Source organism: Emydura macquarii, unplaced genomic scaffold (genome assembly GCF_026122565.2).
Source record: "Emydura macquarii macquarii isolate MOO-44397 ecotype Brisbane River unplaced genomic scaffold, CSIRO-AGI_Emac_v2 contig_2697, whole genome shotgun sequence".
Taxonomy (NCBI): Eukaryota; Metazoa; Chordata; order Testudines; family Chelidae; genus Emydura; species Emydura macquarii.
In genome coordinates this window covers 21,987-44,570 of record NW_027132834.1, presented here as the reverse complement: position 1 = coordinate 44,570, position 22,584 = coordinate 21,987, and the positions used below count along the sequence as shown (strand labels likewise).

The 22,584-nt window shown below is 49.6% G+C and overlaps 1 protein-coding gene across 1 annotated transcript; it reads left to right on the top strand.

Annotated features, from left to right (window-relative positions):
- Positions 1-13,711: 13,711 nt before the first annotated feature.
- On the top strand, positions 13,712-22,577 carry LOC137164796 (C-type lectin domain family 2 member D-like). The gene is made up of 6 exons (XM_067565741.1): positions 13,712-13,835; positions 14,869-15,116; positions 15,786-15,878; positions 18,031-18,218; positions 18,862-18,965; positions 20,810-22,577. The coding sequence occupies exons 2-6, from the start codon at positions 15,026-15,028 to the stop codon at positions 20,961-20,963; spliced, it is 630 nt and encodes a 209-aa protein (XP_067421842.1). The 5' UTR covers positions 13,712-13,835; positions 14,869-15,025; the 3' UTR covers positions 20,964-22,577.
- The last annotated feature ends 7 nt before the right edge of the window (positions 22,578-22,584 follow it).

The window sequence follows — 22,584 nt, the reverse complement described above, 5'->3', positions numbered from 1 at the left end:
CTTTGATATAAATTTATTCTTGTTCTGTCTGGACGGACAGAGGAGATTTCTATGTAAGTGCTGTGTTTAAATAGAGGCTTGTCCTGACGTGAATCTTACAAGTTGCTGTTGGCTGCTCCTGTGCAAATAGGGAGTCTGAGCGCTGTGGGCGCTCAGTGGAACAGGGGCAGAGCAGGCCAGGGGGGATGCTGAGAGGCTGTGGGGTTGGTGGGTGCCTATCATTAACTGGTGCAGAGAGCAAGGTCTGTGGGGGGCTGGAAGGCCAGGCTCGTGCTGCCCGAGGCAGGTGATACAGAGAGCTGACCCCTGCCAGCCATGGACATGGCTCCCTCATGCTAAGAGTAGTTGGCGGTAAGGTGCCTCACAGGCTGGGTACCCCAGCCCTGGCAGGGAGAAAGTGCAGGTAGAAGGTGGTATGGGTTCTCAACCGTGAGGGAAGGTTGAGGGAGGAGGCAGCACAGCAGGACAATGTGTTCACAAGAGTGGCCATCAGCCTTCCTGACCCAGATCTAGTGTCATCAACAGGGCCCCTGGTCTTCATGCTATTCTGTCCTGCGCTAATGCAGCCATGGGCTAGTGGGGTGGGCTGTGAATCACTCAAACAGGGTTACACACCCTGCTCATTCCACTCCTCTACCCCACTGTACAACCCGCACAATGCATTCTCCATGCGTGAGGCGAACAAGCATTTCATTCCATTCCTACTGCTGCCACACAGCTAGGATACCTGCAAAGGTTTTTCAGTGTTCGCTACTTTGTTGTTTGGTTTGGTGTGAGTGCACTTGGGGGGGATGAGGGGAGCCAGAAAGTTGAATCCAAAGGTTTTAGGATTCAACTTGCATAGTTACAGAAAAGCAGTAGTAAATAGCAAAAAACTACTGGAGAGGGGTGAACGGCACCAAATTCAACAACTGGTGAGTCCCGGCCTCTCCCTGAGGGTCGGGTTAGGTCGGGGACGCTGGCCGTGCTGCACTAGGAGCTGACAAGGGAAACCCGAGTCTCATACAATAAAGTGGCAACAGCGTGTTCCCGTGTCAGTGTCTGACCTGCCCCCACTGCTGCCTCTGGTGGGAAGCACAGGTGAGTGATGGGGGATCTGGGCTCTAAGATCCCAACCCTGCACCAGAAATGAAGACAAAAAGCAGATGGGGCAGCTGTGTTTCTGTATTATTTTTGACATGAAGCTTGCAATTCCTTTGTCCCGAACACAGCCACACAGCACATGGCATGGAAGAGCCTCAGAGAGTCCTCCAGCCAAAGGCATGCATAATATTCCTATGTCTGTTCACTCATCAAGTGCAGCCCCTGGGTTCTTTCACTGGATTAGTTGTACAGTTTAGTTCCCTGGATGAGCTGTCAAGCAGGTGAAGTGCTGCTGCCGTCCTGTCTGGGGATGTCACCACAAACACAGCACAGGTTTGAAATACAAGCATTCCAGGCATGTTTACAACCCATAATACAAAACTGATACATACATCGAAACGTGCTTATCTGTCTTAGCAAATCATGACTTTACCATAGATACCTTGCATGGCATATTGTATATGATATTTATTGCAATTCAGGAAGATTGGTATCAGTGATGTTAGAAATGGTCATTCATATTCCACACAGCATCACAAAACTATACTTCCCTACTGGATCATCTGAGGATCAAGTTCTACACACATCCAACAACATGTGAAAAAGCGCTAAGGGCTGGAGTGAGAGGTAGAGGCCTCAGCTCAAAACTGAGTCCATAAAACCTGTGCGCGTTTGTCACCCTGGCAGTGTGTTACAGCAGGTTCCCCCTGACCCCACAGCGGACAGGCTGTTACTGGAGCGGCTCCCTGGCAGTGCTGGGAGCTGTCAGCATCCAGAAATGGGCCAGGACTCAAAAAATGGGGATTTAAAAATCTTGGTTTATTTTTTCCTCTTTAACTTCTGGTTTTTGAGCCTTAGGGTGAAACCAGGTCACATTGTCCAACTTTTCTTTGCGTCCACAAATGCTGGAAACTTCGCTTTATTTTTTACATGATAGCTGAGATTCTCCTCTAATTACTGACCTCAGGAGCTGGGCTTTGGAAAACATGAAATTATCCTAAAATAACATGAGACTTGGCAACAGGATGGAAATTTTCAAAGCAGTGTCTAGGGGATTTAGAAACCTAACTCTGCACTGAGGTAGTGCCTAGCTGACCATCTGAGATCAGGTCTCGTTGTGCACTCATCCTCCTTTCATTTGAATGGATGATGTGTCCAAATCTCAATGTAACAGCTGTGCCTCCCCCCCACCCCCACATACTGAAAAATGTTTGGAGGTGGAGAGGAGGCTCCCCAGACCTGCATCTCCTTCTCCATCATGTTTCTTATTAGTGGCAAAAACATCCCTACTCAACCCCCTTTTTTAATGGCATTTACCTTTCTGGAGCAGGGAATCACTTTGAAATGTGATGTCCCTTGGGATGCTGTGGGGCAGACAAGCAGGCAGGAGCAGTGTGTTTCTTTCCCTCTGCCCTGGGTGAAGGGATAAAGGGCTCACCAGGATCTGGAGAACAAACACACAATTTGACTTCTACTACAGGAGTTGCTGCTTTGTATGCAGTGGTGGGAGTGTTACTGATTCACTTGGGGACTAAAAAAAGGTTGGTCGTCAGGACTCCTGAGTTCTTTTCCCAGGGCAGGGGGAGTGAGGTCTAGTGGTCAGAGCACACACTTTAAACCCAGCTCTGGCAGACAGCTGTGTATTGGTTAAAGCACAGGACTGAGTCAGGATCCTGGGTTCTAGTCCTAGGGCTGCCCCTGACTGATGATGTGAACATGGCAGGGTGTTAGTTGGCTTATTGCCTCTGCCTTAATTTAATCCTCTCTGAGATGGATGTTACATGTTCACCCTGCTCTGGAAAGCAGCTTGAGATCTATGGGTGACAGGTTCTGCACCAGTGCAAAGAACTGAATAAACCCATTAGTGTTTGCACAGGCCTTGGAGTCAGTTACTGACATAATTGTGTTCTTGAGTCAGGAGCAGGCTGTGCTGTGTAATGCTGCCTCCTAGTGGAGACTCTCAGAATTGCAGCAGAATGTTGACAGGAGCAGTACAGAGGGCCCCAGAGGTCAGTCACTGAATTACCTGGTACAGCAGAACCGTAGAGTCAGAGAAAAGTCTATCTGTGAACGTGAACAAAACACGATGGTTCTTGGAAAAGGTTACCACTGCACATTGACTTAACACAGCTTAGAAACTTTACTGTGCAGAAGAAACCTGCTGCTTTTAACCATCTTAACTCAAATGAAACAAGTGCAGAAATACTTTGCTTACCTAGTCATGTTTTTGTTTTAAACATTCCCTTTCTTGTTTTAGTAGTTTGTTTAACACAGCACTGTGCGGTGTTTGCTTCTTGGTGGATTTTTTTTTTGGGTGGGGGAACGTCTCAGCTGCTGCCTGATGGCCTGCTTCCAGTTCCCAATGAGGTGTGTGGGTGACCAGTCAGTCTGTATCTCCAATATTTGTAACTCTGAGGTTAAATATTAAATTTGTTAGTCTTTAAAGTGCCACAGAATTCTCCTTGTTTTTGAGGTTCTACTGTACGGGCCATGAAGAAAAGCCTGTCTGGGGCGGAGCTAACAGGGAGGATCAAGCCTCCAATATGGCGGGGGTGGGAAGGGGGGCTGTACTCAGGGGCTGTAGGCCCAATGAGAGGACCTAGCATTGCAGATGCCCTGCAGAGCTCACTTCTTCAGGCAAGCCCCTGCTGCCTGTGTAACAGGCTCCACATTGCCATGAGCTCAGAGACGAATCAGTGGAGTTATCAAGAAAAGAGGAACAAGGAAAGGAAAGGCCACAGAATGGGGGGGTGTGGGGGGAAGGAGGAAGACAGCAACAGAGACTGCAGCCATGTAATTCTGAATGTTACAGTTGGTTGGTTGGTTACTGAAGTATATAAAAACCGGGGAGGAGGGATCAGATCCTGACCTCTAATATATCTGCTGTGGCCACCCCCTGCCATCCCCACAAAATCAGTTCTCAGCACACAGAGCAGGTAGATTTTAATCAAGGTGCCTTTAATCACCCAGTGGAAAGCCTCTGTTTAAATGATTGATTTTGATCAGCTTTTCCATTGGTTCTTCAGTTATTTTCTAAAGGAAGGTGCATTCCCATTGGTTGGTAGAACCATTACAACACCTGGATGCACAACTACAGAGTCTTTACACTAGATCTGGGTAGCAAAAAGCTGTACCAAGAGTGTGCACTGTAGCCATTTATTTAAGTAATTACATGGCTTAATATTTTGAGATTCTTGTTAGTTGTGCATTTTAGTACACTAGAAAACGGTGAGCATCACTTATCTACTAGATAATTGACAAATCATGAGCAAAAAGTTACACTGCATTAGGCTGGTAACTGGAATTTAATTAAACACACAACGGCATATGAAACGTATTTAACCCAACAACTTTAAATGTTTTAGATACAAAAGAGAAGTTTATCAAATATGTTCTATGTTTACAACTAAATGGCTTATTAAAAGTAGGAGCTAACTGTAGTGAGTCAATTAAAAGGATTTTCAGGTTAGCCTGGGAAAGCTTTCAAATGTATCAAAGTCTCTTTGGTTACTTTTAAAACTAGTAGATTTCATCCCCACCCTGCTCATTTTTGTTTTCCTACTTTTTCAACTACCATTCGATTTTTCCAACTCTGAATAAATAGTCCAAATGCAGACAATATTCTTTCTAGGCCTGTAGAGCCAGCTTTGGCTGTCAATCTGGTTTACCACTTTAACAAACTCTGGTTCCAGGTGCTTAGCTAGTGACTTCCACCAGTTCAATGGTGAGACTGTTTTGAAACATAATCAGAAACATGTACTGGTTAAATGGGTCACCTCAAGCCCTGACATTCATTCTGGTTGGCATGATTGATGGTGTTCATTAAATACCCATGTCCTAGCATAACAAGTCTTCTACAGCAGTTAGATACCTGCCATGGTACTTTAGATTGAGAATATTAGCAAGAAAATGAAGTGGAGTAAGTGCTTGATTCATCTACCTTTTCACTGCCTGCAATTTAACTTTGTTGTTGTGTATTTCTGTCTTCAACGTCTTGAAGTTCTTTCTGAATTTCAGTGCCATTGGCAATACAGTAGTTCTTTTCTGCAGTTTCCCCCTGATTCCTTCTTTCTACAGAAAAGCAGCCTTTATCTCAAAGTTTTTGATAAAGGCTCATGGCTTCAGCATATTTAAATGTTTTAAGAGATTGTAATTTTAGGCATTAAAGTTTGTGTATTAAATTCAGATTTCATTTTAAACGGGTCTATTTTTAAAAAGAAAATCTTATTAAAAATCCAAGTAATTTAAAAGATTTATTCCTCTCCCTCCTCCCCCACCCCTCCAAAAGAAAACTACCCAATCCACCCTTTTGTGGCCAGATCTTTCTTTTTTGGGGTGGAGAGACTGGGCAGAGCTTCACAGTGGGGGATTTCTTTCCTTTCCTAGAAATCGCTTACTCGCCTGCTTCTCCTCGCTGTTGTGCCTCCCTGAAAAAGGCCGTTGCCAAACTTCCCCGGTTCTCTGTCCTTTCTGACATGGCCGCTGTCACACTTCCTCCTCTGGCTGCACCAGTACAACCATGCTACTGTCTGGTCGCACGCACCCACTGTCTCCTTACAGCATAATGAGGGGCCAGCTCAGCATCTCTGAGCTTTGCAGAGTCATTTTTACTGTGTTCTGCAAGTAGCTGGTGCTGGATTTTCTCACCCAGGGCCTGCTCTCTGGGACTGGGATCTGCCAGCCTCCTCAGTCTCCTGTCCCCCAGCTTTTCAAAGCTGCTCCACGGCAGCTGCTATCTCTAGGGCACAGATCTGCAGATTCAGGCCGGCGTTGTTCTTTTTATCTTAAATCACTTTCTCGTTTATTCCTCCAATCCATTATTGCAGAAAACTGGATTCAGCCACTGTTTTGTTGGCTGCAGACAGTCCCCTGCTAGGGTGAGACTGGTAGGGGAGGTCCTGGGGTGCTGGGTGTTGGTGTTACCAGCCCACTGAGATACATGGGGAGCTCCCATCTCAGAGCGATTGTTGTTGTTGGCTCTCTGCAGACATGGACAAGAACAATTAGTCTGCTCCCTATGTATTACTCTATTAAACTGCACATTCCTGTGCTAAAAATGCCACCATCCCACAAAGGTGTTAAACAAACTGCAGGTAACGGTTAATACCTTTATCCAACCAAGTTGCTAACAGTATCTCCAGTAACACTGTAAAGCAATTAAATAAAAATCTTTCAATATTAAAACACTCTGAGTGGCCTGTTAATTTCATCTCATGTAGGCAAACAGCAGCAACTAAAGAACTTTAAAAAAATCATCAAATTAAGCATCAAAAGGAAGCAACCACGTAGCCTAGCACTGCTTCTGCAGCATGACATCACTGGTTTTGTTCAGTCAAAAACCCATTTTTCTATCAAATGTTTTGAAATGTTTGACCAGTCCTCGTGAGTGTTTCTCCTCCAAAAGTAACTGGAGTGACCATTTATAGTTCGCTTGTGCTCTCCTTAGGTTTTATTGTTTCTTATTAATAAAATGTTCATCATTGTCTGATGGAGTCCCCTAGGGTATGTGGAGATCCACATGTGGTGTCAGTGCTGCTGTGCTTGGAGCTCTGATATTAGCTGCACTGGCAGCAAGTGAAGGGTGTTTATTCAGCAGCCCTTGATGTTACTCATAAGGGCAGACCACAGGCTCGGTTCAGTGGTGAAGGAGTTTGGTCTGGGTTTGTCGTCAACAAAGTGCCCTGGCTCAGTGGTTCTAGGTGCGCTAACACGTGTCTGCCCACAACAAGGCAGCAGCTCAGTCACCATATAACACTGTGCCCTAGGCTGGAACAAAGATGCCGCTTCTCTGACCTCTCCTTTTATACATTGATACCAGCAAGTTCTGTATTACATCCTAGATATTGTTAGTTACTGTCCTTCTCCTTGTATCTTGAACAAAACTTCCTCATTCATTATCCTGTCATCTCCTCTTCATCTTCACAAGGGGTCAGTGTGTACCTGGGCCATCTCTTAGGGGTGTGTTTACGTAGTCACTTGAGAACTGTGTGTCTCTGCATCATCCTCTCAGGCCAGGAACGTGTTTACTTGGTAGCAGACACCTTGTGTATTGCTGTTCTGCCAAGGCCTGCTCTGGTTCACACTCTGAACTCCAGCAAGGCTGACCATGTGACTACAATACTACATTGGGTGGAGTGCTGGGTCACTCTTCTGCGTTCGCATCGATCAGAGCACTGGTGAGGTGCAGCTACCAATCCTAGCGTCTCCGAACTATTAGTAATTTGTGGAATAAAATTATTTTCTGCTCAATGCCTTCAAACGACCCTTTCATTCCTGGTTCCATCCAAACACACCACAGAGAACTCCTTCCCATGGGTTACTTGACTTGCTCCTCAGGAGATGGGTCTATTACAGGAGTGGGTGGGCGAGGTTCTGTGGCCTGCAACGTGGCCTGACTTAGATGATCATGATGGTCCCTTCTAGCCTTAAAGTCTGAGCTTTGCTTAATAACCTTCTGTTATTTCCTTTGCAGGAACATGCCTGGGGCCTGTGCACAGACTCTCCCTGAGCACTTACTGATCAGATAAGTATCATCCAGGCACTGTCCTCTTGCTCAAACTCTAATCCAAGTCTTGGGTCTCTCTAGTATACCACTGGTTCTTTAGAGGATCTTTCTGCTCTTTCTCCCCAGGTTCAGCTCAGAGACCATCTCACCATTTGTCCCAGGAAATGACAGTTCATTTATTTGACTACTGGAGAGGATTAGGCTGCTGATCATCTGCTGGGGTATCTGATAGACAGGAAGGGGTCAGGAATCACAGAAAGAGATATGAATCAGGTGAGTGGCTTCCCTTCTGAATGGCTCCTGGGAATTCAGGCATGGCTGGTCTAGTGAAGGTTACAAACCAGTTTTCTTTATAGCTCCCCTGTTCTGAGATGCTCCTGAGTTTGTCGATTTCCCAGAGCTGGATCCTCAAAGGTGTTTAGGCATCTGACCCAAAATCTGGAGGCTGTTTGAGTTTGATCCCACGAGTGTGCCTGCCTAGTAGATGGAGAGGGGCCCTCCAGCTGGAAGGAGGTTCCCTGGTTGTGGGCTCCTGTCTCCATAAGTAGCTGTGAGCACTGTGTGATGCTACAGCTGGTCTTACAGGTCAAGTGTTCTCAGCCTAGGAGAGTTGTCAGCGGGTGTCACAGTTGCATTTGTACTGCCCTAATTGAGAGCGGAGTCCCAGCTCGATGGCAGGTCTTTAAGGCTGGGGGCCCTGGCATAGAAAAAGTTATAGACCTTTCATGGTTCTAATCATGCATCTGTCCAAGTAATGAGAGATCAGGAGTGAATCTATTTGTGAATGGGGTTGATCAGGGCCGGATTGAGGCATAAACAGCATCAATTCTGACTATGGCCCTTGCTCCTGCAGTCATGTCATTACCTCAGTGAGTGGGTGTTCGTGTGTTTGTTTAAAGTTTTGAGTCCTTGGGAGGAAAAGATTGGAGCTGTGAAAAGCAACGCAGAAACGTGTGCTTGAGTCTGCAGAGAGCCTGAGACCATACTGTGAAATAGGGGGGAGCTGCATCATGCATCTCAAAGGGGTGTTAACCCCAAGACCTGGTGGTGTGGTTCCTCCCCCCCACACACACCTCCATCAAGATCACTCCAGTAAAGGACTCTGTATGTGGCAGGAGGGGAAGAGGTGCAATGGGCCTGGTTCCCTTGCCCCCATCCAAGTAAAGACAGCAGTCCCTGCACCATCTCCTGGTCCCCTTCAATCCCCTGCATATTGGGAAGATGAGGACACACAGACCCTGGAGTGGGAATTATGGAAGTTTCAGAAGGGAAGAGGACTGTGGCCCAGGAAGGGTGAAGGGTTTGTTGTGTTTTGTTTGGATTCTCACTTCCCCTGGAAGAGGGAGGACACATGTTGGCATGGTGACTGTGGAGAGCTAAACTAAATTACTACCTAATGGCAGAGGGAAAACTGAGACATGGACAGAGAAACAGAGAAACGGGCCTACTGGATGCCAGGCCAGGTAAGAGTGTCTTACAGAACCCTTCTTTGATAATGTGTGGGTGTTTGGATTTTTAGATGCACAGTTTTATGTCGGTTTGGGGGCTGCGGCGGGGGGTTGTTATCAAAAGTATTTCTAGCTTCAAGTTGTGGCCTGGTCTACATTGGCTGCAGATTTCGGCAGCAGTCGATGGGAGATACGCAAGGTGCTGCACCAGGCTTGCGTATCTCCTGTTGACTTCCTAACGTGTCTTTACTGTGGAGTCTCCACTGCGCTGCACCACAGGAAATGCCCGCCCGTCGGAGCTGTTAGAAATAATCAAACAGGTTGTCCCTGGGGCGGATTGGGGAGACGGACTCTTTATTGTTTGCTCGTTCCACCTCCCTGTTGCTCACTCGCAGTGTGAGGGGTTACTTTACAATCCTTTTATCCACAACAGTCTGTAAATGTATCCATTCCCAGCCGCTCCCCATAGATCCTTATCTGGTTACAGTGACACCTATAAAATGAATATTAACAACGACATGATGAATACCATTATACCCACCCCTGTCTGTTGTTTACAGGATTACCATGCAGAGGTCAGGCACATCACCTCAAAACCTATTAATTTTACCTTAACGTTCTTTGAAGTAAAGGCATACCAGGGAGGGAAGGAAGATAATGCTTTCTTCCCACCCTGGCCTTGTGCAGGAGTGGTGATAGTCTCATTCCCTGCGCAGATGGCCGGGAAGAGAGGAAAAGGAGAGATAACAGACTCTAACTAGAATTCACACCAATTAGCAGAAACAAGCTTTGCCTGTGCCATGACCCCGTACCCTGTAACTTAGTCCTGACCATTTGTCCAGCTTTTAACTCTTTATGCTCCTACAGAAGCAGCACTACGCTACTTGCTGGGGTGGATTAACAGAGTCGACTTCCGGGTTCAATTGAGCGAGTCTTCACTGCTGTTCATTGAATCTGCAGAATCAATGCTGCACTGCCGGCGTTGTGGCCAGCCATGTAGACATACCCGGGGATTTCATATGTGGTTACTCAGGTTATTACACCACACCATCCCGTGGGATCAGTGCTGTCCAGGAGTGCTTGAAGTGCTGTGTCTGGCATCAGTCAGGCACGGTTCTGTTTTGAGGTTTTGTATTGCTGCCCCTCCTCCACAGTGTCTGGCTGTTCTCCATGTAAAACAGATGGTTTTCCTTTCTCTCCGTTCCTCTCCCCAGAAGGATCCCTGCCTGGCTCACTTTAATGTTCTGTATTGACACTTTTCACTGTGATATCAATGCAGCTTCCATGTAAAATCAATAGCTAAGCCCCTACTGGTCTTCATGGAGTCTCTGGCACTGGTACCTTTTTGAGGTAAAAACCCTGCATGGGGCAGGTTGGTTTTGCTTTTTTTACCTGGCTGGTTGGCTTGTTTCAGAGTTGTGTCGAGTGTCACTCTTGGTCCAGCGCTTGCCCTGTTTGTTGTTGAATCTCTGGTTTGGTACTGCTGGACCCGGACCTTTCTCAGTCTCTGCTAGTGAATTGACTCATTCTGTTTCTTTGACTTTAGTTGAAATGTAGCAGCCTTGTGCTGGGTTTGCTGAATGTAAGAATGGCCAGACTGGGTGAGCCAGTGGTCCATACAGCCCAGTCTCCTGTCTTCGGACCCTGACTGATGCTAGATGCTTCCGAGTGAATGAACAGAACAAGGCAATTATCAAATGATTTGTCCAGTCCCAGCATCTGGCAGTCAGACGCTTAGAGACAGCAGTGCAGGGCGTTGTCCCTGACCATCTTGGCTAAAAGCCATTGATGGACCTCTCCTCCATGAATTAATCTAATTATTTTTTAACCCAGTTATAGTCTTGGCCTTCAGAACATTCCCCCCCACCCTCCACCTCCTCTGTAATGATATCCACAGGTTGACCATGGATTGTGTGAAGTAGTTCCTTATGTTGCTCTCTGTAATGTCATAGTGTGACCCCTGGTTTTTGTATCCACAGATAGGCAGGGGCAGGGAGAGGAAACTAGGTGAGAAGTAAGGACAGGTTAGAAAATCCTCCGCCCCATAGAAACCCAAGGGGAGAGATCTGGCCTCATAGATGCGGGGCTGGGGGTGGGAGAAATGGGGGGCTAGGATACACTCTGTCCTATGGAACCCCAGGGGCAGGGAGATCTTTGGAAGCCAAAGGAAGGAATGGGGGGTAAAGAATGGGAGGGAGCTGGGGCAGGTCTTGATGGCACCAGGGTAGTTTATGGAGGTTTTGCTTCAACACTGGGCTGGGGGCTGAGTTGCCTAAGAACTAAGACTCTTGGGGTGGGGACAGGGCCATGGACTGTATGTGGAGGGAGGGGGGAAGGGGCAGCTGCAAGTGGTTTTCTGTGCTTTGTTCAGCCCCAGCTGGCATCCCTCTCTGGCGAGGTGTTCACACACCCGGCTCTCCGACTCCCAGCTATTGTGTGTGTAAAGCACTGAACAGGGGTTAACCCACCGTCCAGTGGAGCCTGTGGCAGCTCCCCCAGCACAACTAGGACAGGTTAGACAATGGTTTATAGAAGAATAGGGCAATATGGCCGAGATACTTGGTCTCTTCCTGTTTTTGCTGCACGCTCCCTCTGGCTGCATTGCACAGAAGCAGCCATCTTGCCTTGCTGCGAACAGATCCTGAGTGTGAGAAGCTGGAACAAAGAAGAGATCAGAGCAGCCCCAGCCCTAGGCTCTGAAACTTTAATTCCCTCCAGTGGGGCGGGCGGTGGCGGCGGGAGACTGAGAACTCAACTCAGAGCTGAGTCTATAAAACCTATGAACATTTCTTACACACCAGGAGTGTGTTACTGCAGGTTCCCCACTGCACCGACCCACAGAGGATAAGATTTGTTACTGTGGCCTCTCTCTCTCTCAGTGCTGTTAACCTTAAGAATTCATAAATCAGTCAGGATTTAAAAAATGGAGATTTAAAAATCTTGTTTTATTTTTTCCTCTTTAACTTCTGGTTTCTGAGCCGTAGGGTGGAACCAGGTCACATTGTCCAACTTTTCTCTGCATCCACAAAAGCTGGAAACTTCGCTTTATTTTTTAATGAAAGCTGAGATTCTCCTCCAATTACTGGACCTCAAGACCTAGATGCTTCAGAGGCTACGTCTTCACTGACGGCGGCAAATTCAGCGCTGTCAGATCGATTTCTCTGGATTGACTGGGCAGTCAGTGAAGACGGCGCACAGAAGAGAAGCAGAGAAGTCGACGGGAGTTACGCAAGTTTTTTACGTAGCTTGCATAACTCCGGTCAACTGCCACCAAATCTCGGAGGTAAGTGTAGACAAGCCCCGAGGGAATGAACCGAACAAGGCAATTATCAAATGATTTGTCCAGTCCCAGCATCTGGCAATCAGAGGTTTAGGGACACCCAGAGAATGGCGTTGTCCCAGACCATCTTGGCCAATGATCATTGATGGACCTCTCCTCCATGAATTTACCTAATTCTTTTTTAAACCCTGTTATAGTCCTGGCCTTCATGACATCCCCTGGCAAGGAGTTCCACAGGTTGACTATGTGTTGTGTGAAGTAGTTCCTTATGTTTGTTTTAACCTGCTGCCTGTAATGTCAGGGTGTGTTCCCTGGTTCTTGTATTATGTGAAGGGGTAAATAATATATTTTCTCCACCATTCATGATTTTATAGACCTTCGTCATATCCCCCCCTTAGTTATCTCTTTTCAAAGCTGAACAATCCCAGTCGTTTTTAATCTCTCCTAGTAAGGAAGCTGTTCCAGAGCCTGATCATTTTTGTAGCCCTTCTCTGCACCCTTTCCACTTCTAAAATATCACTTTTGAGATGGGGCAACCAGAATTACTTGCACTATAGAAGGGGTGGGTGTACCATGGATTTGTAGATTAGCAATTATATGATGATAGAAAATCTCTCTCTTTACCTCATGTTTCCTAAAAGTGTTTTAAGGTTTTTTTGACTGTAGCTAGTTCCCTAAAACCATCTGCTCAGTGACTCCCCAAGATCTTTCTTGAGTGATTACAGGTAATTTAGACCCCATCATTTTATATGTAGAGTTGGGATTATGTTTTCCAGTGGGCCTTATGTGCTTTCTTTTTACGTAGAATGCACAGAGGGATGGGAGCGTTGAAGGCATGGTTCTGTGTGTGTATTGGTGAGGCCGCATTTGGAGTATTGTGTCCACTTTGGGGCCCCCCACTACAGGAATGATTTGGACAAATTGGAGAGAGAGTCCAGCGGAGGGCAACAAAAATGATGAGGGGGCTGGAGCACAGGACTTATGAGGAGAGGCTGAGGGAATTAGGCTTGTTTAGCCTGCAGAAGAGAAGAATGAGGGGGATTTGATAGCAGCCTTCAACTACCTGAAGGGGTTCCAGGGAGGATGGAGCGAGGCTGTTCTCAGTGGTGGCAGATGACAGAACAAGGAGCAGTGGTCTCTAGTTGCAGTAGGGGAGGTCTAGGTTGGATATTAAGAACAACATTTTCAGTGGGGGAGGGGGGCGGTGACGCACTGGGATGGGTTACCTAGGCAGGTGGTGGAATCTCCATCCTGAGAGGTTTTTAAGGCCCCCAGTGGAGGGAAGGATGGGGGGAGGAGATCAGTTGGTTCCTACCAGCGCTGATTGGCAGGGCAGGGAACCAATCAGAAGGAAGAGGAGGCGGGCTGTGGCAGAGCAGCAGAGCTAAAGGGACGGGACTCTCCCACCTGTACGGCTGCTACGTGCGAGACCTGCAGACTCGGCCTCGGCCCGTCGCTAGTTACTCGCCCGGTGTGTGCGGTGCTGCCGCTGCTACTACTGGACGGTCCCAGATGTCAGGTGAGGGCGGCGGCGCGATGGGCTGCAGGGACCGGACACACTCCAACCCCCCCCGCCCCCCATCCGCGGGCTCCCTGCCCGCCCGGCAATCCTCGGGGGGCACCGCGGGGCTCTGTCGGTGATCGGAGCAGTTTCTCTCGGGGTGTTTAACGGGGGGAGGTGCACGGTCCCGGTCGGGGAGGCGTGCACGGTCCCGGTCTGGGAGCGGGTCGCTGGACCCTGCGCGCCCCATGCCCGGCTGCGGGTGGCGGTTCCAGTCGAGCTGGGGGAAAGTTCCCGTGATTTCTCCGTGGCTGGGACCCGAACCGCCAAACTGCTGCACTTGGGCCCTGCGCGAGGCCGGGCCGCTGTTGCATCATCATCATCAGCTGTTGGTTGCATCAGCCGGCCTGTGTGAATGTATTGCTCGGCCCAGCGCCCGCTCGTGTTGGCAGCAGCCGACTCTGACTCGGGCTCCTGTGTCGGGTCGAGCCGGGGACCAACTTCCGCTGGGGGCTCCCGGTGACGTCAGAAAAGCACCGAAACGAGCAGCGACAGCGCTGCTGGGGGGAGTGTCTAACCCCCCCCCCGCCACACACACACACACACACACACACACAGCGCTGTCCACACCGGGGCTTATGCCGGCAAAACAGACCTTGCGGGGGGGGGGGTTTGTTTGTTTGTTTTTTTCCACCCCTGAGCGAGGGAAACAGTGCTGGCCTAGGCAAGGCCTCAGACTCCTGCCCAGGGACTTGTCCTGCTGCAGCGACCAGGGCACCTGGCAGGAACTGGCAGTGACACAGGCAGAGTTTTCAGAGCAGGGCAGGGTGTGTTCGTCACCTGCACACGGCCCCTTGTCAGGGGTGGGCACGTCCTGGTGGGTGGTTTCCGTAGCAAAACAGGTCTTTTTGAGGGCAGAGAGGGCCGAAGGGGTTTAATCGGGTTTAAACATCATGGCACCACCTCTGGCACTGTGTTGGGCTGCTGGGCCAGAACAAGAAACCACAAATCAACACACACCCCACCAACTGTCCTGCCTGGTCCGTCTCAGTTTTCAGATCGGCTGGAGAGTCCAGAACAGGAACCAGGACCTCTGGCCCTGGCTTGGCTTTGCTGCCCCTGGGTAGGAAACAATTACATGGGAGAGGAGCCGATCCCAGCCCAGCGCCTGCAGCATCTTCAGCCTGAGTGTCGCTGACAGAGAGACAATGGAGGAAGCCATGGGGCCAACTTACAGCCAAATACTGCTGCAGAAACCAGTTAATAGCAACGGACACCTGGAGAGTCGAGGGCAGCCAGGTAATGGGGTGTCGCTGGCTGGGAACAGGCTGGAGAGAGACACTGACACTGCCCCAGATGGGGCCATGCTCTCAGGGGCAGCAGCAAGTGCCTGACCCCTGTCTGTGGGCAGCAGGGACTGGATCAGTGCCAGGGGCTCTCAGGGCACCGGTCCCTGGCTCACAGCCGCTGTCTGGTGCACACAGCCGGGGCTGGGCAGGTGCCTCTCGGGCTGTGTGTGTCAGATCCCCTGTGACAACACAGGCCCCTCTGCCTGCTTCTGTCTCCTCCCTTCTGCTGTGTGTGGCCAGTGTGAGACTCCAGGGTGCGGTGACAGGCGCACTTGGCAACGCGGGCACAGCCAGCGCTCTGCAGGGGGCACAGCAGGGGTGGGGAGGGGTGGCAGCTTGAACTCCTGCCACCGGAACAGACGGGTCCTTATCTCTGTACCCGGAGCTCGCCAGGCCTCGTGCCAGCGTGGCTGGGAGTGCCCAGGGGAGGGCACCGGATTGAGGGGAAAGGGGGACTGTTCCCCCAGCCCCAGCTTGCCTGGCTCCCCGGGCTCTTCTCCCAGAGCGTCTGATGGAAGCAGCAATTGACAGGATGCTGCATGTTCTTGTGCAGCTCCAGCCCTGGGGCGTCAGTGAGACAGGTCCTCGCAGCCCTGGCTGACGGGTCTTTCTCTTTCAGACCCTCACTGTAACTTCAGGAAACGTATCATTGCCCTCGGAGTCACCCTCGCAGTCGTGTTCTCAGCTCTGATCACTGCTATCGTCCTGGCAGGTGAGTTCTCAGCCCTTCCTGCCCCCCTCTCTGTGCATCCTCTTCCCCCACAGTTACTGTCTCTCCTGGTTTGTTGGTTTCTGCTCCGGGACAGAGGACTCCTGGGGTATGTTCCTCCAAAATCCTCCTCCTGCCCCTCACACACCCCTGCACCTGGGCTGTCTCTGTGTTGGATGCACTGACTGACATTATTTCCCACCGGCAGATCTCTTGAGTATTTTGGACATCTTTGCCATGCGCCATGGAGCAGTCACTTACCGGGTGTCTGATGGGACAGGGTGCAGCGCAACAATGAGCCCTTTGCCTGCCCTGTGTCGCTCTGAGGTTAGCAGCCTGGCCTTCCCACATCTTCAGGGCATGCCTGGGGGTGGGCGGCAGGTGCTGCAGTGTTGTTGGAATGAGCCAGAGAATTCAATTGTCGTCACCTCCATCAATGCAGCATTGAAACCCCCCCGTCACTGACCTTGGCCGTGAAGGGTCCCTTAGCACCGGTCACTGCCCCAATCTGCACAGACAGCGTAGGCTAGTTCAGAGGGCGGCTGTTGGTGAATTTGAACCCTGCCGTATCTGCCAGTCATCTGAGGAAGGGGATGCTGTAACATGGTCACACAGTGGGAGTTTTCTCTTGCCCTGGGATCCAATCACTGGGCCCCAGGAGCGTTTAGCAGCTGGCAGAGGGGATTGAATCCGGGCAGCCTGCATTAGGAATCCTCGGTGCTGATGTCATGACATCAGTGCAGCTGAGCTGGTGCAAATCGCTAAAGCAGACGTGCTGTGCAGTGCAGAAAGCCGCTGGCCTCGGTGCAGTTCACTGCAGGATGTTACCAGAGTGACCGCGCTGCTCCAGCGCAGCCACAGGAGGTGTTTGCCCTGATGTAACTGCACCACCGTGATTACACTGGTGCAGATGGCTCTGCTACAGATGGGACCTGAACCCAGCTCCCTGCTGTAATGGCAGCTATTGCAATGGGCATCACTGGCACTGGGTAAGGTGGGACCTATGAACTTAGGGTTGGTCACACACCTACATGTGCAGGGAGCTCCGCAGAACACGTGGCATCTGACCTGGAGGTGAGTGAAAGTTGCCACCCGTCCACAGTTATTCACCTTTGTTTGTTGCTAGGTTGAACGTGCAGTTGTTGATCTTGTGCCCTTGGTGAAATGCTCTGAGCTGTGTTAGTCCCTCCCAGGCTGGGGGTGTCCCTGGAACCCTTCCTGCCAGGCACATTTACTGTGTCAAACGTCTCCATCAGCCTGTGTGGGATTGCACTGGACAGTGCCTGGCTGTGGGTCCCAGTGGGGTTGGCAAGCCTTGGCTGCAGTCAAATACACTCAAATACCCAGCAAGAACACTCTGGTGCAGGAGGCAGCCTGCCTTTTTTACTGCTTTGTGGAGCCGTGCTTGTGTTTTTCAGAACATAAAATTCTCAAGCTGAGTTTTGAGGAGGGGATAGTAGGATGGCACAGCCTAGTCTGGCAATTGACTGATCTTTGACTACTGGTGGTAGATCTGCCAATGGCCTGTGACGGGTGGGCTGAGTTATTACAGAGAATTCTTTCTTGCGTGTCTGGCTGGTGAATCTTGCCTATATGCTCTGGGTTTAACTGATCCCATTATTTGGGGTCAGGAAGGAATTTTCTCCCTGGGCAGATGGGCAAAAACTCTGGGTTTGTTTTTTTTTGCCTTCCTCTGTAGTATGGGCACGGCTCACTTGCTGATGGATTCTCTGTACTTTAAAGTCTTTAAACCATGATTTAAGGACTTAGTCATAGGTCAGGGGTTTATTGCAGGAGGGGGTGGGTGAGATTTTGTGGCCTGCGTTGTGCAGGAGGTCAGATTAGACGATCATATTGGTCCCTTCTGACCTTACAGTCTGTGAACTTTGTTTCATTGTTTCACTTTTTTCCTGAGTTAAAATATCTGTTAGGTAATTTTTTTTTTTTTTAAATGAGGCCTAAGGATCTATCAAAAGTGAAGTCTACTGGAGACCAGAAAGTCCAACTCTTCTGTTACTATGCTAATAAATTGGTGTTTTACAATATTTGACCATTTTTGCCCTATTTGACTGGTCAATTGATTGATTACTTTTGTAGCAGTCGAATGCTCAACTCTATGCAATTCTTACCCCACATGTTACGTTCTCATTCTCAGTGCTGCCAGCGAAGAGTTCATCAGCTGACCTGGGCCCCCCTGCTGGCCCCGCATGCCCGGACGGCTGGGTCGGTTACCAGAGGAAATGCCACTATTTCTCAGAGACAGAAGGGAACTGGACCTACTGCCGGAGCAACTGCTCTTCACTGGGCGCCTTCCTGGCAGGAATTGACAGCGAGCAGGAACTGGTGAGAGACTCGCTAATTGCAGTGTGCTGGCCTGGGCACAGCGCTGACAGCTGCAGTAGAATCGGGGCTCTGCCCTGTGGGGCGGGGAGCAGCTGTGACTCCTCGTGTGCTGGGAGTCCAGAGCGAATGAACTTCCAGCAGCTGAATCCCAGCCCTGGCTTGAGCTGGGGCCCTAGTGTCTGGGTGTGATCCCAGGTATCGCCCACTCAGCCCAAACAGGGGGGCAGCCCTCTCTAGGGCAGCGCTGGCTCCAGCATCTGCTGGCTGCGTGGGGAGTTACTGAGAGCACAGCCAGCGCTGCTGTTCTCGGGGTGGGAAAGGAGCAGCCAGCTGAGGACGAGGGGGCTCCTCTTGCACTGCCCTGGCCTGAGGAAGGGGATTCAGGGGCCTCCATTGGCGTTGAGCCCTTCCAGTGCAGATTGACTCTCTCCCTCCTGGTACCTCGCTGTGGGGAGCAGCAGCTGCTCTGTGAGAGGAGACGTCTGTGCCAAGAGCTTAGACCCAGCAGCTGTCCCCAGCCCAGGTGAACTTGGGGTGCAGGCGCCTGGGAGCACATGGGTGGGGCTGTGTGAAGTGGAGGGGTGTGAAGTGGGGGTGCACCAGAGCTGGGGCTGATCCAGGCCGTCCCTCTGCTTTCTTTAAGACTTTCCTGCTGCGCTATAAGGGTGTCCATGACCACTGGATCGGCCTCCACAGGGAGCCAGGACAGCCTTGGAAATGGACCAACGGCACCGCATTCAACCGCCTGTGAGTCTCACCCTCTGTGTTAATCCCTGGGTTAGGGGATTGTGGTGTGTGAGCTGTTGAGTTCAGGTGGCTGCACCGTTCAGTGTGAGTGAAACAGACAGACACGGCCCTGCTCCAGTTGCTTGCTGTGTGCGTTAGAGACAGAGGGAAGTGATGTGTCCCCAGGACCCTCAGCTCCTCCCCACAGCGCGGTGCTGGCCTGATCCTGGGCCCGCCATAGTCAGAGGTGCCCTGAACTGGGTACGGGTCCTGCTGGAGGATTGCAGCAGGGTTGAGTTACTTGGCCAGTGAGGCCCCTGAACCCACAACCAGGCAGGACACTAAAGGAGCTGGGCTGGGCGCCTGGGCTCCCGTTGGCTGGGGTAGAATAGTGGTGGCTGCCCAGACAACACCCTGTGATGGAGTTCAGTGGCCTCCGAGTGTGATCACAAAACCAGCTCTGCTTGAGCCGGGTTTGAACCCTGGGCCTTCAGCGCTAGAAGCCTGAGCCTCGGCCGCTGGAACTAAAGAACCCGCTTCCTTCCCTGAAAACTCCTTCTGACTGATCAAGCTCTTACGCAGGCCAGCCACTGGAGCGGGGTGGAGACAGAGACCCCCACTTCCCTACTCTGGGTTACTTCAGTAACTTGAAAAATCAGGCTGTTACAGCGCTGGGTGAGTGCTCCCCCATGGACAGTCCCCATTCTGCTGTATTGGACTCAGCCTTTGGATCCCACCTGCTTCCAGCCCCACTGGGTTTGAATGACAACCAGATGGGCCTCTGTGGCACACTCCTGGGGTACAGACTCCTTGTCTGGTAGCCCCATTAGGATGCAGGACCTACAATACAGCTGCCGTAGGACCCCAAACCAGTGCTTAACTCTCTGAAACCTTCCCAGTCCTTTATGCATACGGCCCCTAGAGCTCCACCCTCCACTCCAGAGTAACTCTTGGAGGGCCTCGTGACAGGTAAAAACAAGGACCGTGTGCTTTTGCAAAGCAACTTCTTGCACACACCCCTTCCCCCCGCGTCTCCAATGGAAAGCACAAGAGTTCCAGATCAATGGAAGAGGAAACAGCTGAATGCACTGGAAGAGCTGATGTCCTCACACAATGGCTGCTGTGTTTGTGGTGCAGTGCCTGTGCTGCTGGCATTTCACTCCCGCCCTCCCCAGTGCAGTCTGTCCTGACAGGCCTCTGCCCTTAAGGTGTAGATGATGATGAACTCTGCCCAGAGAGCCCCTGGGCTAACTCTTCCACTTGCTGGGTTACAGCTACTCGCTGCCACATTTTTTCCCCAGCAAATGGTAACGCTGCTGAAAAATGCATTTTGGGGGCACTGTAACTACTTGCGAATTTAGCAAATAGTTTTCACTGGGGGGAGTGAGGGGAGAAATTAATGGGGGGGGAAGTGAAATGGTTTGTTTTGGCCACTTCCAATCTAAACATCTTGACACTTTGTTTTGTTTTTTGTTTTTCAGATTAAGCTATTTCTTTAAAAAACCCCGAAAGGTGAAAACCACCCAGAATTGAAATGAAAAACTTGGTTTGGGGTTAAATGAAATGTTTCTTTTGATGCAACACAATTTTTTACCTTGGTGTTTCATTTTGTTTTCAGGTGTCTTTTGACCTGAAATGAACGTTTCCATTTCGGGGAGAGTTGGGGGAAATAAAAAACAACCAGTTTTGGTTTGAACAAAATTATTTTTCAGTTTGGCCCCTGAGCCAAAAAATTAATTATTTGCTTGACTCTGATCCTGGAGGGGCTGAGAGTAGCTGTGTTCTGAGGAATGGATCCCAGGGTATGACTGGCGTGAACTGCCTAGCCTTTGTCTGACTCCAGCTCCCTGGCTTCTGTGTTGCAGGTTTCTGATAGGAGGAGGCGGTGACTGTGCATATCTGAATTATGTGAATGGAGTCAGCAGCTCCCGGTGCTCCACAGAAAGACGGTGGATCTGTAGCAAACCTGAAGCGTATGTGACAGGAAAAGGGACTGCACTGGAAGGGGACTTGAAATGAGTCTCCTAGATGTTGCACTACTACAGCTCACACCTGGCTGAATGAGCCATGTCCCCATTGGTCAGCCAGGCCAGCCTCAAGGAAGAGCTAAAACTCAGGCAGTGGCGATCCTCAAGCAATAAGTGTGTGTAGCGTAAACTGTGAATTCTTTGTATTTGACTTTAAACTCAGGGTCACATTTTCAAGCTTTTCTCTGCAGGTCTGAGAGCTTGATCTTCTGAGAAGAATCTCAGCCAAACTGTTTGAAAATGCTGGGGAAAGAATGTAAGGGAAGGTCTTGTTTAGCTTAGGGAGTGGTTCCCAACCTTTCTGAGTGAAAGGCCCACTGGTTAACACAAGGTAAAACGCAGGCTTCCCTGCCCACCCTCCTCCCCCAAACTCCTGCCCTGCCCCCTGAAGCCTCATGGACCCCTTGGAATCTTTGGTGCCCCAACAAGGATATCCCGCCCCCCAGGTTGGGATTCTAGGACAGCATTTCTCAGGTGCAGCCACCAGCAGATTGTTTTGCAGCCATAAGAGCCTCCAAAGTGCCTCAACAAATGGCTGAGATGTTCAGTGTTAGGTTGCCTTGTAAATGCCATAAATCATAGTGTGCGCTCATTTCCTTCTCGGTGTTACAGCACAGAGCGTGCAGAGCTGAACTGCTTTTCTTTCAAATCACAAAGCGTATGTGTTGGTAATCGCTATGTTTACATCTCACGTGACTGCAGCTCTTGGCCGTCATCGCTGGCAAAATCACTGGAGTTTGGATAGGTTAAGATTGTTTTTGGCAGAAGCTGAAAGAGTTAATGTGAATGGACATCAGGAAGTTTTCAAATAGTCACTGCCTGAAAATGATCCTGAGGATGATATAGAAATGGTCCCGGAGGTGCCACCTGCTGCTAAGAAAAGCAGAACATGGAAGGAATAACCAACGTTTCAGGATCAGTGGGAAATGCGGTTTCTTGTGTTTCTGATGCCATTGATTCTGTTTTTGAGCGAGTTGCAGGGTGCTCTGTTTGTAAGAAATTTATCAAATTAAAATATATGCAATGCAATGTTATGATAGCACTCATGCGAGGGAGGTTGAACAGAATTACCACGCTGAGTTTCAGAAGTGCTGGCTGTTCAGTGATGCAAAAGACCACAGCGACAGCCCACAGATTGTTTGTTGTTGCTATTTTAATTGGATTTTTTTTTTTGGTCTGGTTGTGAAAAATCTTTGATATATTTGATATATTGGCAGATATGTTTTGGACTTTTATTATGTAAAATAATTTTAAAATTTAGTTAAGAATTTATTGTACAGACCTCCAGCTCTTACCCAAAAAAGCAAAAGAAAGAACAACAAAAAAGACAAGACCAGGCAAAGCATCTTATTTCTGTTTCTGTTATGTTTAGGCTGAGCCGCAATGTACATTATTCTTATTATTGAGTCTGCACAAAAAACCTCTACATATTTATTTTTTCCTGCACTTAATGGAGTATTTTAGGAAAAATTGTCTGAGCAGCAAGAGTTGACGGCCTCATCCTCAGGCCACACAAAAAAAAGTGGGAGAACCCCTGCTCAAGAAAGCATTGTTTTTGTTTTATATGTAACCATTGCCTTCCCGTATTTTATTCACTATCGTTTGACTCTGTT